This window comes from Dipteris shenzhenensis, chromosome 26 (assembly GCF_047967505.1).
Source record: "Dipteris shenzhenensis isolate YYH24624 ecotype China chromosome 26, Dip_SZ_1.0, whole genome shotgun sequence".
NCBI classification, from domain to species: domain Eukaryota; kingdom Viridiplantae; phylum Streptophyta; class Polypodiopsida; order Gleicheniales; family Dipteridaceae; genus Dipteris; species Dipteris shenzhenensis.
In genome coordinates this window covers 9,613,258-9,629,145 of record NC_141621.1, presented here as the reverse complement: position 1 = coordinate 9,629,145, position 15,888 = coordinate 9,613,258, and the positions used below count along the sequence as shown (strand labels likewise).

Here is a 15,888-nt window from a genome sequence, read left to right as displayed (position 1 = left end):
TACTAGCCAATGTGTGCGAGGGATGAACCTGAGTACCCTCCATAGCCTCTGTGCATCTGGCTCTCCAGATATGCCAGGCTGCTATGCTCGCTATAATCTCCCAAGAAGTATCCACAGAGGCATGTACAGCTGTAAAAGGACGGTGTGGAACCACATCCAACGAACAGAACTCAACCCGATGACGTCGAACCGAAATGGCCCGAGAGGAGTCAAGTCCCTCATAGAAAACCTGAGGTCCTGTAAGAGAAAGCCAAGCCACCGAACCCAAGTCATAAAAAGTGGGGAATGGGCAAAATGACTGAAGATCCTGGCTATCCCCATCCAAATCAATCTCGCCTGTCTGCAATCCCATAAGCAATGCTGAATAGACTCCGAAGCAGAAAGGCAACGAGGGCAAGTAGGGTCGGCTCCGAATCTGGACCTCCAAAGGTTCACTGCAATCCCTCCATGGATAGAAAGCCAAAAGAAGATAGTGATCTTTCTATTCATGTGGGATTTCCAGAGCCTCCTCCAGAAGTACCTCTGCTGATCCGCAGTAATACCAAAAGTCTCCCAATGAGGAACTCTGGAGGGTCTCCAGCCTCTACTACTGAGCTGAAATCTCCTGGCATTACTGACCGTGTAACGAAAGAAGGGGATGCTCTTCTCTCGATGCCCCGCGTCAATCCACTCCCACTCTCCGGGGTCCCACTGTAAATACCTAATGGAAACTCCTCCATAGAGCCAGAGCCAAGACCCGGTGGAGAGTAGCTGGGGGTCAGGGTCTAAGAACCACTCTGAATCTGATCCCTGCATCAAAAGACCTACAACCCTGATAGGCTGAAAAGCAGACTCAAGCAAGATGTCCTCTGTAGATCTGAGCAATCTGCCACCATCCTGGACACTGAAAACCAAAGCATCCTCCTGTGCATCTCGGAAGCCTAAGACCTGAAGCGGAACCCCGCCTCTCGAGAAAGTACCTGCCCAAGTGGAGGAAGTGAGAGGCATATCATCTGTGTCTATCCAAGCCTCTGAAAGGGCTGCCTCAATCTGCAAGATCCTCCCTGCACTCCCTCTGAGATGTCCTGTCAACCTTGATTTGGTTTCCTCTGGAAGCCTACGGAAAGCTTTCCAAGATCCCAACGAAGAAGCAGGTCCCCTCTCCCACCTGGCCCACTGCATGTAGAGTGAGGCACCCAGTGGCCTGCCAAGATCATCTAAAATACTGTCGTTCCACATGATGGGCTGCCTATCAATCTCTTCCCAGGAGGAAGGAGGAATCCTCCGAAGAGAGCTTCTGAAACTGGCCCAAGCTTTCAGAATGGCAACCATGAGAGGGGATGAAGGTGACCTGAGGTGTGCTGTGGTGAAGATCCATCTAACACTGCTCATCCAGTCTCCTCCTGAGGAAGGTGTGCACCTCTGTATGCTGCTGATAAGAAAGTCCTTCCACAGTTCCTGTCTTGGCATAAGTCCTCGCACCACTATCTTGCAAAGTAAAGCTCTGCACTGTAAATCTGGATCAATAATATTGAGACCCCCATCCTGTGTAGGGAGGATGAGGGTCTCCCAAGCCACCCTGGCTAAGGCATCTGCTGTGCCATCAAGCCCACTCCAGAGAAAGTTCCTGATCGGTCTTCTGAGCTGAATGATGCAGTCCCTAGAACGGCACCAACATGAACAAATAAACCAGGCTGTGGCCAAGAGGACCTGGTTGACCACCACAACTCTAGAGGCAAGATCCAGCTTGGCTGAGCTCCAAAAGAGAATCTTCCTTCTGATGCTCTCCAACACGGGAGCAAACTACTGCGTGGTAGAAATACCCAAGCCGACCTGGCAGCCCAAATACCTGATAGGCACACCCCTCTGAACCCAAGTGAACCCTATGTCAAGCCCCCAAACTGGAGTGTCCTCATCACTGATCCAAAAGCCATTGGATTTATGCCAATTTATCTGCGCCCCTGCCGCCAAGCAAAATAAATCCAATGCTGTCCTGAAAGAAGTGAGCGTCTGTGGAGAGGCATCCAAATAAATCGCTGTGTCGTCAGCCAACTCACTGTCAAGTAGCTCCTCTTCTATTCTGATGGGAAGTCTCAACCCAAAGATGTCAGCTTGAGATCTAACATAGATACTCATAGCTTCGGCCACGAATAAAAAAAGGAAAGGAGCAAGGGGGCATCCCTGACGGACTGATCTCGAAATCTGAAATCTCTCACCCCTTACCCCACCAATAAGTACCTGGCTATGGGCTGATCTGTACAAAGAGGAAACACCTCTGATCCAAACATCAATGAATCCAAAGCGTAGAAGGGTGCCCTCCAAAAAACTCCAATCTACTCTGTCATAAGCTTTTTCAAAATCCAATAGTAGAATGGCAAGATTCTGGCCACTCTGCATGGCCCACTCTGAAGCTTCCCAGAAAGAAAAAATGTTATCAAAAATACTTCTGCCATGCACAAATCCCATCTGAGTGTCATGAATAAGATCAGGGAGAAGTGGCTACAATCGGAGGCTGATAGCCTTGGCCAGAATCTTGTAACAAGTCCCCAGAAGTGTGATAGGCCTCCACTGGGACAATAAATTTCTGCTACCTCCTTTTGGGATAAGGTGGATGAGGCCCTCTGTAAGCGACTCAGGCATCTCGCCAGAGTCCCAAATGGCCTGCATGGCTGAAGTAATATAGTCTCCAATCATATCCCAAAATGCAATGAAAAAAGACGGGGTGAGGCCATCTAAACCTGGGCACTTGCCCTTGTGAAGGGCTGAAAGTGCAATCCTGAACTCTGTGTTGGTGAAAGGTGCGTCAAGTAGAGCATGCATATCCGGATTCACCAACACTGGGATACTCTGCCAAATAGCCTGTCTAGCATCCTCTCTATCGTGTGTCTCAAGATCAGCAGTAAGGAGGGTGGCATAGAAATCTGAAGCTATGCGTAAGACGTCATCTGGCTCTGTCTGTAAAACCCCATGTGAGTCAATAAGCTGAGATACACTCTCTCTACTATGTCTAGGGCCAAGAGTAGAGAAAAAGTGTTTATTGACTCTACCACCCATCTGAATCCAGAAGGACTCCCGTGCATGAAAGGCATACTCTGCTCTCTGATCAAGCAATAACTGCAGATGAGCCCTCGCTGCAGCAAGGCGCTCCTGAATCCAAGCATCTGAAGGCCGTTTCTACTCTTCCCTCTGCAAAGCTGCTAACTGCTGGCGAACACCAATCTCACGTCTGAGAATATCTCGTCTCCTGGTAGAAGCAACTGAGCAGTAAAAGTCGCTAATACCAGAAAGGGCAGCGGCTAAATGTGATGGATGTGGCTGCCCACCCTGGACATGAGCAAACCATATCCATAGGGCTGCCTCCGTAAGGTCCTCCTCTGTGTAAAAGGCATCTGGAATCCTGATGCTGGCAGATCGGCCTCTCAAGTGAGGCTCTGAGATAGCCAGAACAACAGGGAAGTGGTCTGAAGTGGAAACCCCCGCAGCAATGCATACCGATCCACCTCTGTCTAGTGCCCAGTCATCTACATAAAATCTGTCAATGCGTGCATGAATAGGCATCTGTTGCCTCCTGTTCGACCAAGAGAACAGGAGGGACTGTGGCTGAATAAGAAAGGCATCATCACACCAAGTATCTCTGCCACAGAAATGGAAAAGGAAGGCATCCCAAGCTGCTCTCTCCAGAGAGTGAAGTCCGCCTTCTCTACCCCCTTTTTTGTCTTACGGTAACTCGACCATGTTAAAGTCACCTCCAATCACCCATGAATCCACAATGGGGGACTAGGAGAGCAAAGTCTTCCACATAAGGACACGTTCCCCTCTAATGTTGGAGGCATATAGGTTAAGGAAGCCAACCTTACGCCCTCCAATCAAAAGAATAATCCACTGAGCTCTAGAGGGGATAATGACTCCGTGCCCAACAACTAAGGGGAGAACCGACTGCGAAACTGAAATAGAAGTGCCTCCCCTAGTGCCCAAGGCAGGCGACCAAAAAGTATGGCCAGAAAGCAACTTGCCTGACTTGGCACAATCTCTATAATCCAGCTTGTGCTCTTGAATAAATAATATATCAATGGAACCCCCAGTAACACCTGGATGAAGTTGATCCCGGATCAGCTGTCTACGGCGGCGATGTGGGACGCCACCTAGGCCCTGTATGTTCCAACTGATAATCCTCATCGACGGGAGGATGTAGAGTGGAACACCTTACCCGACCTAGTGGCGGAAACAAACCCCTCAACAGGGGAAGACCTCCTGCTCGAGGAGGGAGGGAAGGAACCCAGTGGTGGAAAATCAATAGGGGAAAGAATCCTGGCACCTGAAAAAGAAGCCCTGTCAATAGGAAACCCAACCACTGGCTCCCCAAAAGTAGCGGGCACAAACTCCTCCTCTGGGAAATCTGAACTCTCTGCCAAGGCTGAAAACGAGTTCCTGTGGAGCAAGCCAGACACCGGAGTACGAAGGATCCCTTGTGAGGGAAGAGGATCAACAGTGTAAGCTATCCCCTTCCCCCTATCCAAGGGAGGGAGTGAGGAATGCTCTCTATCCTGTGTCTGCCCAGCCGCGGAGATCTCTCCGTCCTCAAGAGGAGCATCTGGCACTACTGGATCTAAGGAAGAAGCTGCAACTGGGGAGGAGGTCGAAGCTTCAGCGTCTCGGACTGTGCAAGGTGAGACAGGAGGGACAGCTCGAGGTGAAGCAGAGTCTACTAAGGTACCCTCGTGAACTGAAGGAGGGACCTGCACACGTACTGGAACCCACTGTAGAGCGTCGTGTGTGCCTGAGGGAGGTGGGGGTCGAGGAGCAGGTGAAGGACCTGTACCACCCCCTGTCGAGGCCGAGGAATAGGTACTGGACCTGTACCACCACCTAACTGAGGAGGACCGCCACGCGAAGGACGAGGAGCAGGAGCTGGACCTGTACCACCCCTCTGTCGAGGTCGAGGGGCAAGTGCAAGGTCTAATCCCCCCCCCCGGTCCCCCCTGTCGATGCCCTGAGGCGGTAGCTGTACCAGAGGGATTCTTGGGCCTTTTCTTCTTCCTGGGGCAATCCCTGGCAAAGTGTCCCGAGGTCCTGCAAATCCTGCACTAGTCCTGCCTGCCTGAAATCTCCACTCTCTGGCGAAAAAAGGAACCATCCGGGCGCTGGATCATGACGTGGTCCATCTTGAGGTTAGGATCCTTGCAAAGGACCCTAACTCTAGGAACCCCATCAGCCTTGGTTGCCTCTGCTGCAGTCAATGGCAACCCAGGGAGGGGTGGGATCTCAGCAACTGCGCCAAAATGCTCCCCAATAACAGAAAGAAGTCGATGGTAAACCTGGGGAAGCCCGGGGAACCTGATGAAGAGCGAGAAGATTTTCTTATCTGCCTCTACTGGGTCAAAACCAATGTGAAAGGCTTCAAAGAAGATCTTCCTGTGTCCCAGGTGTAAAAACTCGGCCTTGAGCACAGTGCTCGCAGCCTCTGGAGTGTAAAAAATAACCTGGAAAAAACCTCGTCCCAGAAGGCGAACATCTAACAATCGAGGAGTGAGGTCTGGGGGGAGAGCCGCAAGCATCCAGTCTCTAGCTTGGGATCTGGAGGGGTGAGACCCGAAGATGCATGCTAGCAACGTGGTAGAGCATTCAATCTCTACATCCTTCTTGAGCTGCTGCAACTCGTCTTTAGAGAAAGTGATAGTTTTCACGGCCGGTGGAGGTGGAGTAGGATTGGCTGACGGGGTATCCATCGCCAATCTCTACATCCTTCTTGAGCTGCTGCAACTCGTCTTTAGAGAAAGTGATAGTTTTCACGGCCGGTGGAGGTGGAGTAGGATTGGCCGACTCTAACAAATTAAAAGCTTCTTCCGTTCCAAAAAAACTGCGGGAGAAAAGGGGGCAGAAGGAGGGGAAAGGAGGCAAGGAGGAAGCAGGGGGAAGGGGAGGGAAGGAGGAGAGGGGTTGAGAGGGGATAGGGGCAAGCTGAGAGGGAGGGAGGGGGCGTTGGAGGGGAGGGCTAAGAGGGAGAGAGAAGAAGGAGAGGGAGAGGGAGAGGAAGGAGAGAAGGGAAGGGCAGGAGAGGGGGGGGAGGGAGGGGGCGGAGAAGCAGGGAGGAGGCGGGGGGAGCAGGCTGAGAGGTAGGGAGAGGACTGAGAGGAAGAGAGGGGGCGGGAGAGCAGGCAGGGAGGGGGCGGAACAGCAGGGAGGGGGCGGAACAGCAGGGGGGAGGCGAAGGGCAAGCAAGGGAGGGGGCGGAACAGGGGGAAGGGGCGGAACAGCAGGGGGGAGGGGGCGGAAGCAGGGAGAGGGGGCGGAACAGCAGCGGGGAGGGGGCAGAAGCAGGGAGAGGGGGCGGAAGGGCAGGGGGAGGGAACGAGGGACAGGCAGGGGGAGGGGGCGGAGCAGCAGGAAGGGGGAGGGGGGGGAGCAGCAGGGAGGGGGCGAGGGACAGGCTGAGGGGAGAGAGGGAGGGACGGGCTGAGGGAGGGGGAGCAGCAGGGGAACGGGGAGGAGCAGCAGCTCTGCAATGAATTGTTGATACTTCTAGAACTTCAAAATGGAGTACTACAATTTTGGTTTTTACATCATTGCAAAAAGTGACAAAAATTATTCCTGCGGACGGATTTTGTTCTTGAGTTCACGGGATGATAGTTTCCAGCCTACTGTCACTATCTTGATCTCCACCTCCATCTTTTTCTGCTCCAATTGGTGCCCATGAAGCTAAGCTGTAGCTGCCCACGCAGCTTCTCCTGCTACCCACATAGCTATCCTCTCTGCCTGCCATCTAGCTACCCATGCAGCTGCTCCTACTGCTCATGCTTCTCCTATTGCCCACGAAGTTCTATCTTCTCGCCATTCGAGCTGCCACATTGCACACCTCATCCGCCTTCTATAACGGTGTGTAGACTCCACACTAATTTGCAGCAAGAAGATAAAGAAAAATGACCTTGATGTGAGGTACAATCACTTCTCGGCTTCTTCGATTACTTCTCTGATTGCCCGTGGTGCTAGGCTTGCACATTGAGTGACTCTACTAGTCCTTGTGGCACTTCCGGCCTCTACATCAATTTTTAGGTGACTCTCCATCTTCTATCTTGAGAGTCATGCCATGACCGCTGCATGTAGCTACCCCATGGACTTCACCAACACATATTTTGGGGCATCCATGCCCAGTGCTTCATCGACATCGTCATCGAATCACAGGGATATGCACACATGTGCAGTGGCTACTTGGAGGACATCTCTTACTCCTAAGATATCTATTTTTATTATTCCTACAGCTTGATGTATTTTGGGTAGTCCTCCTAAAAAGATGTATTGGTTTTCCTATTTTGGTATGTGGCTTCCTAACATGTCCTGTTATGAAGCCAAGGGGGGATGTACTGTGGGAGCCATGTATTGGCTTTGATAGGTTTAGAGGGGATGTGATGTGGGAGCCATGTATTGGCTTTGATAGGTCTCGTTATCAGGCCTGGCCGAGTTTCAAGATGTTGGTGTATTCCTAGACCTATGAGCTGGTCATGTAGCCATGCTATAACATGAGCCTCTGAGCATGCTGAGTCTCAAGCCATGAGAGTACTTAGATCAACCTCTGAACACGCTCAGAGTTTAGCCTCTAAGTTACATAGGGTGCACAGTTTGATGACCGTCATTGTCATGTTCTGTTCTTGGTTCCATTCCAATAGTCCCTCACCTTAGACCGTCATTGTCATGTTCTGTTCTTGGTTCCATTCCAGTAGTCTCTCACCTTGCCTTCATGAGGGGGAGTAAAAAATGAGTGTACTAGTGGTTTTATAGTCTAGTGAGTCCAAGACATGCCACGTGTCATATTGGGAGATATCCCATAGACATTGTGACTTTCTAGAGTCTAGTGGCACACTATATATTGTTGTACTTGTCTATTATCTAATATATCAGTCAACATCAAGCTATCAATACATTGTGAGTATTTTGGTTATTGCCTTGCACTTGTACTTTCCTTCCTTTCCATTTTGCCTTTCATTATGCTTTCCATATTCCGTTCTGTTCCTAGCTAGCTACATGTCTCTTCAAAACATATCCTCAAACCAATTGTCCCTGCCTCTGATCTTGAGAATGAATTCCTTCCATTCTCAAAGGAGGATGTCATATTTCTCCCCCCCCATCAATGTTTTTTGGAGCTCAGCCAAACTCAACCTTGCCTCTAGAGTTGTGGTAGTGAACCAAGTTCTCTTGGCCACTACCTGGTTTGTGTGTTCTTGCTGGTGCCGGTCTAGGGATTGCATCACTCAGCTCATTAGACCAGTCGGGAATTTTTTATGGAGTGGACTTGATGGCACGGCAGATGTTGCAGCAAGGCTGGCCTGGGAGACCATTATTATCCCTACTTGGGAAGGGGGCCTTAATATCATTGACCCGGACTTGCAGTGCAAGGCATTGCTTTGTAAGGTGGTGGTGAGGGGACTTATGCCTGGGCAGGAACCTTGGAAGGATTTCTTTTTTGGACGCATTCAGGCTTGCACACCTATGTTAGGAGATGATTGGGTGGACAGTCCTCGCTGGATTTTTACTTCCGCCTCTCTCAGGTCTTCTGCCTCTCCTCTCATGACTACCATCCTCAAAGCTTGGGGGAGCTTCAGGAACACTCTTTGAAGGGTTCGGCCCTCTTGAAGAGATTGATAGGCAGCCGATCATTTGGAACAATAGTATACTTGATGAGCATGGCAGACCTCTGGGCACTTCCCATTATATGCAGTGGTCTGGATGGGAGAGAGGCCCCACCTACACAGTAGACACTTGGAAGGCTTTTATCAGGCTACCTGAGGATCACAGGCTACAGTCCGTGAGTCACCTTAGAGGGGTAGCACGCAGGATTCAACATATAGATGCAGCCATCCCGGTGGATTGGATAATTGAGATGCCTAGTACTTCCACCACTTGGATGGGAGCTTTTTCGAGGACAACAGTTCCTCTACACGTGATCTCTCTTCGAGGTCTCAGGGAAGCTCTTGGTCCTAGGATCCTGGAGGTTGTGGTTATATGGAGGTGCACCTATCAGGTGCTTGCAATGGGACCCAGGAGGGTGGGAGTGGATAGATCATGGGCACCGCGAGAGGGGGATTCCCTTCTTTCGTTTCACGGTTGGTAATGCCAGGAGATTTCAGCTGAGCAGTAGAGGTTGGATTCCCTCCAGAGCCCCCCATTGAGATAGCTTCTTCATCACCGCAGATTTGCATAGGAATTTCCAGAGGAGGCTCTGAAAATCCCTCAGAAATAGAAAGATCACTCTTTTCTTTTGGCTTTCTATTCATGGAGAGATTGCAGTAAACCTGTGGAGATCACGATTTGGGGCTGATCCCACTTGCCCTCACTATCATTCTGCAGAGGAGTCAGTGCGACATTGCCTTTGGGACTGCAATCAAGCGAGAATTATTTGGAAAGGAGTTGCTTGGATACTCAGCATTTTTCATACTTCCCCTTTCTTCATGACTTGGGGCTCGATCGCATGGTTATCGCTTACTGGGCCCCAGGTGTTTTATGAGGGTGAGCCTTCTTCTTGGGCTCTCTCCATCCACCAACAGGTGATAGGGCCCTGCTCTCTTCAGGATGTACCACATATTCCTTTCAGAGCTTCACATGTTTCAGTGGACACCTCTTGGGAGATTTTGGCTAGCATTTCCTCTTGGCACATTTGGAGAGCCAGATGCGCAGAGGCCTTGGATGACACCCAGATACACCCATCACAGGTGTTCACGGGTATTTGGAGTGACACGGTTCACAATTTGATAGCCATATGGGCTAGCATGCAGGGCCCTTCATAGGCAGCCTCTTCTAGGAGGACTGTATTTCTTCGAGTTTGGAGGGGTTCTCCTTTTTTTTCGGAGGTTGCTACCGGATTGAGATGGCACTATCAGCCCCAATCCTTTCTTTTTGGCTCTTGAGCTTTTCATGCATTGCATGGTGTATCCCGTATTCTTGTATGGAGTTTGCTCTAATGGTTTTCTTTAATACTTAATAGAAGTCTCTTTTTTGCCCCCCAAAAAAAAAAGATGCTCTACCATAGTGAAGTCTTCCCCTATTATCCAGGATCCAGCCTACAGTGGCCTAGTAGAGATCTTCCACCAGAAGGTAGCACAGTCTCTGCTCAAATTGGTGCACAGAGGTTGAGAATCCGAATCTGAGAGCTTCGGATGAGAGGTATAATCCACTAATCCCTGGCTGGTATCAACACACCATGTGCAGTAACAGCAGGAATCATGGGGGCTGTAGCTGAAATGCAAACTCCACCTTTGGACGGTGCTCTTGGATAAGGAGGACGTTGACCAGCCCATGGGAGATTGAGGAGCGAAGCTGGTCCTTGACAACCTACTCCTTGCGATGAGTGGCAACCATCATTGAGGAGGGAGGCGGGATTGGTGGAAGGTCCTACTCAATCTGGTAGCAAAAGAGGTGGTCCCACTAAGAGTGTGGAAGGAAAGACCTCACTTGACATAAACTTAGGATAGAGTGGAAACTCCACAGGAGAAAGAAAAGGCTGAGGTGAGGGGGAATGTTGCTCCCACACAGAGGGACAAGTAACTGTAGGGTGTGTGGAGCCTGCGCAACTATAAAAAGTGTATGGATTGGAGGATCCCAAGAATCATTGTCAATGGGATCCTGTACTGGCCTTTTGGTCTCACCACGAAGATCATCAAGAGCTTCTCCAACACCCTCAAAGTTTGTGTCAGTGTCATCCTTCTCTAGTATGGGATTTCCACCCTCTATTGGGGTAGACTAGAATGTGAGGAGTGGACGTATGGGGTGCCACCCTCCAGACCTGATCCTGACACTGGGGAGGGTCTACAAGAAGGATCCAAAGGAAGGCATGGAGGATGACCTCCTGGAGGGGGCGGTCTTGTGTGTCTCCTAGTGGATTTGGTTCTCCTCAAGCAATCCAGTGCCAAATGTTGGAACTGCCTGCAAATTTGGGTGTCTATAGAAGACATGGTCATCTGATACATCTGGTCCCTCCAAGGTATCCGACCACAGAATCAAGATTCGAAGTCTCGGCATGCCATCCCTCTGATGTGACCCCTGCTATTGCTGAATAAGGGGAAGACAGGAGTGGAGGAATCTCAAGGACCTTCCAAAATGCCTTCCCAATGCTGTGTAAAATCTTGGAGTAAAATTTGGAAGTGCAGGGAAACTGCTAGCTCTTTTATAAAGAGGTGCAGCAGATCTTTAAACAATAGAGGATTAGGATGTCATTGTATATCTCTCAAATCCAGATATTCCATGAGATTCTGCGTTCCACTTGTTTTGACAGGTTATATTTCCTTTGGGCTGACATGGAATACACTAGACTTTATGATAGAAAACACCACAGGTTTTGGGTTGCACTTGTTTCTCTAGCTTGTATCTTTTGGGTTTGACATAAATATATATAAACTTCTATGATCAAGATTATGCAGGTATAAATAGACCTATTTAAGCCCTGGTTTCATCTGGCGATAAACCATGTCTATCTAGAACCACAATTGGAATCTTCATATTCTAGTTATCAATGTTCAAAACAATTTGGAATTCAGAATGTTAGAAGCACATCATCAGCAGAGTAAAAAGCATAAAAAATAGAGGATCAAATAAGATTTTGGTAAGAAAATTGTCTAACAGATAATCTTCTGTGGCATCCTTGGCAGATTATACCTGTGGTCCAAAGCATGAAATAATTCACAAGCATACCTAGAGCAAATCCAACCACTATGTACAGGTCGTGTGAGCTGTGCAGATACTGCTCATAGAAAAGGTATGGGAACCCATATATGTATGCAGCCTTTGTTCCATTGAAGTAAATTTTATTGAGGTGATCCACTGAATCTCGGGTTTGCCTTATCATTTCAATATTTTTCTGTGTATCAGCACCAACATTATCTGCAAATATCTGCAAGTGAGCACAACCCAAATGCATTTGAGTGTGTATAATTATGCAGCTAAGTTGTAGTAAGAAACAGAAAATATGGAAATAAAGTCAAGAGCACAAAAGGGGAAGAAAATACATAGAGTATATAGTTGTCGACAAAAATTAAAAATGCATATGAGATGCTTTACTACCTTGTCAAACTGCCCATCCTGGTGTGTCTATGTCAGCCCCTTGCTGTCCCCATGCCCCCTTCCTCAGTCTGCCCCTTCTTCAGGCATCTTTCTGCCCCGTTGACCTCCTGTACAACTGCCCCCCTCACTATACTACCCCTCCACCCTTCTTTCCCTCTAACCCCTTGTTCAGCTCCCTAATTTGCAGCTAGAAGGCTTTGCCCAGAGGGGACTTCTATTGCGTGGCGACCTTTGGTCTAGACCAAGGGGCTGTCAAAGCAGCTTGCACAATTCCTCTCGCCATTAAAATCTCAGCTTGTCCTCAATATAGGGCACAGTTGGCCTTAGTTGTACTTGCAAGTCAGTACGCATCTGATATCATGCAGGCTTTGCTGTAGAAGATATACAAGATGACCATTCCTGGGAGGGGGGGTTTTCCTCTCCAACACAGCCCTATGTACCAAAGCTCTCAATGTATGATTGACTTCATACAAGTGCCTTGAGAGTACCAAACATATTGTCAGTTACTTGGGTATGGAATTCCTTACAGGTCCTGGCCCAGCCATGACTCAAGCCTCTATCCTCTGGAGGATGGGTAAGAGTGGTTTTTTCCGACCTATAATCTTGGAGAGCTTGCGCAGAGGAAATTTTCCTCAGAGGATGGACATTGTTGGCCTGCCCTACCAAAGCCTTTGATGCACAAAATTCATCCAACTGCCCAAATCTTGCCCATGTATTGCAGGTCAAATCCTGCTTGCAAGGAAGGGGATCCCGTGTGGCCTGAGTAGACCAACAAGTGTCCCCCCACCCACCTTATGAGGATCCTAAGGACAACTCAGAAAAGGCAGGTGAAATGCAAGAAGAAGATGACATACATGGCTAAGGATTCCAGCACCAAGAGCTAAGGGTGATAGAGATGAAAACTACCCACAAAGGTTCTCTCCCCCCTCCCCCTCCCCCCCCCCCCCCCCGAAAAAGGTAGATTCTATTAATGCTTTGAAAACAACCATACAAACAGCTTCCAAAAGGAGCTGTCGATGCAAATACAAACAAAAAACAGGTTGCTAGCCGAGAGAAAGCCACCTATTTACGGATCTGTTGACTCATTGCCTATAGAGATTCCAAAACAGGAGCTAGCAACCAAGGTGGTGGTCTATACATCCAGCAAATACCATTTGCAGAAACGGTGTAGAAGATTCCCGCCGGCCATGCCTGGCAGAAACGCTCTTGCCTTTCAATAGTCGCTCTCGAGCCTGGAATACCGAGCTCCCAAATCGTGCATAATGTGAAGATAATATCTTGCCAGATTGATACTAAAGTAGCCGCCATCGTTTGAGAGATCAACTGGCCTCCCATCACTCGACTACATTGAGCGACCCAGATGTTCAAGGCAGTGATGCTGGAAACTGTCTCCCACACACATCCTCTAGGAGGGCTGAACTGCATCATGAATCTCAATCCAAGAGACCTGCTGTCCATGTATCCTGTAAGCCAGAGAGACAACGTAAATCGCGAAGGAGTGTCCTCCCTCCGTGAGCCAGGCCGCCATCCCCCAAGTGAAGTCCTTGCTCATTCTCTGTGAACAAGCCACAATCCTGAAGGACGATAGCCAAATCCACTGAGCGACAGGGGACCCAATAAGCAGTGAGGAATCATCTCTAAAACTCCACCCACACAGCCAATGCATCTGCCGTCTACCCGCATCTAGCTCTAGCCAGGGGCCGATGGGCAAACCCCCATGAGCCATCATCCAGAAGAAGTAGGAAACCTTGTGTGGATGCAAGCTCGTCCAAAGACGAGGCCAAAAATGGGTTATGACCTCTCTCAGGACATCCTGTTCCAACCAATGGCATTCCCTCAAGGGGGACCATGCTACTGCCTCAAGCAATAAACGGCGTCTGATACGAGTGGTGTAAGAAAAGAAAGGAACCTCCTCTACTCGGTCTGAATGCCCTATGCAGACAGGGTCACAACCACTCTCTTGGATCCCACTGAATGTCACATAAGAGGCTGCCCTACCAAATCCATAGGCGCAACACTGCACCCTTCGGGGTCGATAAGACTATGGAGGGGTCAATGTACCAAGTCCTGCCCACCCAGCCCACGATCCTGACTCACTGCCACTCTAGCACCTCCAGGTGCGCCTCTGCCTCATCCTCCAACTTTGACTCTGCTTGCAGTGAGCCTCCAGGTCCTACCCTATAAAAATAGGACTGGTAGGTCCGAGGGACTCATGAAAGAAGCGTACCCAGAGCAGTTCCCCCGTGCACGAGAACTATCCAAACCAGCAGTGGGGGGTCCAAGGACAATGCAATCCCTCCCACAATGAGTCTGGGATTGCTACCTCGATATCCAGCATCCTAGTGTCTGCTCCTCGGGGGTGAGAGAGAGCCTATCTATGGGCCTTTGGCTCTCAAGGAAGCTGCCTCCACATCCCAAAGGATCTAGCCAATCCACTGTGCCCATTCGATGTGGGTGCACTATCCAAGCATACGTCCCTCCAAATCTCTAATCTCCTGGTGCCAAATCAGTGATTGCCTCTCAAACTCCTCCTACAAGACGGTCTAGCCATTATGAGTCCTCCCGCCAATCTCTGCCAAACTCGATAAAGACTCCTCATCAATGGGGAACCCTTCCCCATCAAAGGAGCCTTAGGTAAGATCCAATTGTAGGACAGTTGCCACTGCCCACCTGTGCACGAACTATTCCCAAGAAACCCCCACTAGAGTAGAAGCTTCCAGGGTTCCGCTCTTGGGGTGAGGCCTCTCACTACCAACTTGCCTAACTCTACATCTCTGGATTGATAATGCCCAATCCACCGTGTGCTTGGAGCAAAATCACTGCCCGTCGGGCCACATGGCGCCGGTGTTACACGTGCCATCCAATCCCGACCAGAGGAAGTTAAGTACTAAGTGTCGTAAGGGGGTTTCCATTTTCCGAGCAAAAACCCCCGAGCGACGAGCGGACAAAAGGTGGGAGGGTCAAAATATATAGGCTCAAGTCATTTTTGGGGAGCAAAAAAATCCAAATTATTTCAAGGAATATGTAAGTAAATATGAAATATTGATAAATAGATATAGATATAAATATACCTTTATATAATATACATATATAATGTCTAAGTGGTGACTTATTTTATGACTTTCAAAAATCCTTTCTTTTCCTTTCACCATTGGTTGGATCATGAAAGTTTGAGCAAATATCCTCTTTACAGTTCCTCAGGATGACCTAACAAAAATATATAATACCTTTTTAATAGACTCTCTAAGTGTATTTTGCCAGAGGAATATGGTTTAAAGAGCTTGCCCCAACCCTATTCCGCCGGCGAAATACCCTTGGAGAGCCTACGCAGAAGGGGTCATAACTTTTGCTCCTTAGCTCAGATTGAGGAGCTATAAAAAGGAAAAATGTTCAAAATCTCATGATCTATGCAATGGTAGGCTTAAAATTACATTTTTTATAGTTATAAAAGATAAAAATTAAAAATTTCAAGATGTATATGAGAGTTACAACTTCTCCCTAATTTATATTATGGTAGGAAGGAGTTCAGTAGAGACCACATTTCCTTAAAAGTACTTAGGTTTGGAGAATTGGGAATATTTTGAAAATACCTCCCTTGCCTTCCCATATTTGATAATGTATTAGAGATTAATTTATGATCAATTATAATGACTTCAAGTATGAGGTTTCCAATATCTTTTTCCTACTCATCCAAGGAATATGGTATACATTGTTATATGAGAGATTCAAATATGGGATTGCTAAAGATTAGGAAAACTCTTTTAAATTGATTGAATTACCATAATCCTCAAAATAGAGTATGGTTAGGAGGTATTTATAGGAGTTTCTAAAGTGTTCACTGTTTGTTCATATATAGATGATGTT

At 48.5% G+C, this 15,888-nt stretch overlaps 1 protein-coding gene across 3 annotated transcripts in view; it reads right to left on the bottom strand.

Annotated features, from left to right (window-relative positions):
* Nucleotides 1-15,888, bottom strand: part of LOC147884641 (uncharacterized) — a 186,348-nt gene that overhangs the window by 9,977 nt on the left and 160,483 nt on the right. For all 3 annotated transcript variants that reach the window (XM_087397364.1, XM_087397363.1, XM_087397362.1), the window contains one exon: nt 11,656-11,854. In XM_087397364.1, coding sequence (XP_087253490.1) covers nt 11,656-11,854 — 199 coding nt within the window. The remainder of the gene's footprint in view (nt 1-11,655; nt 11,855-15,888) is intronic.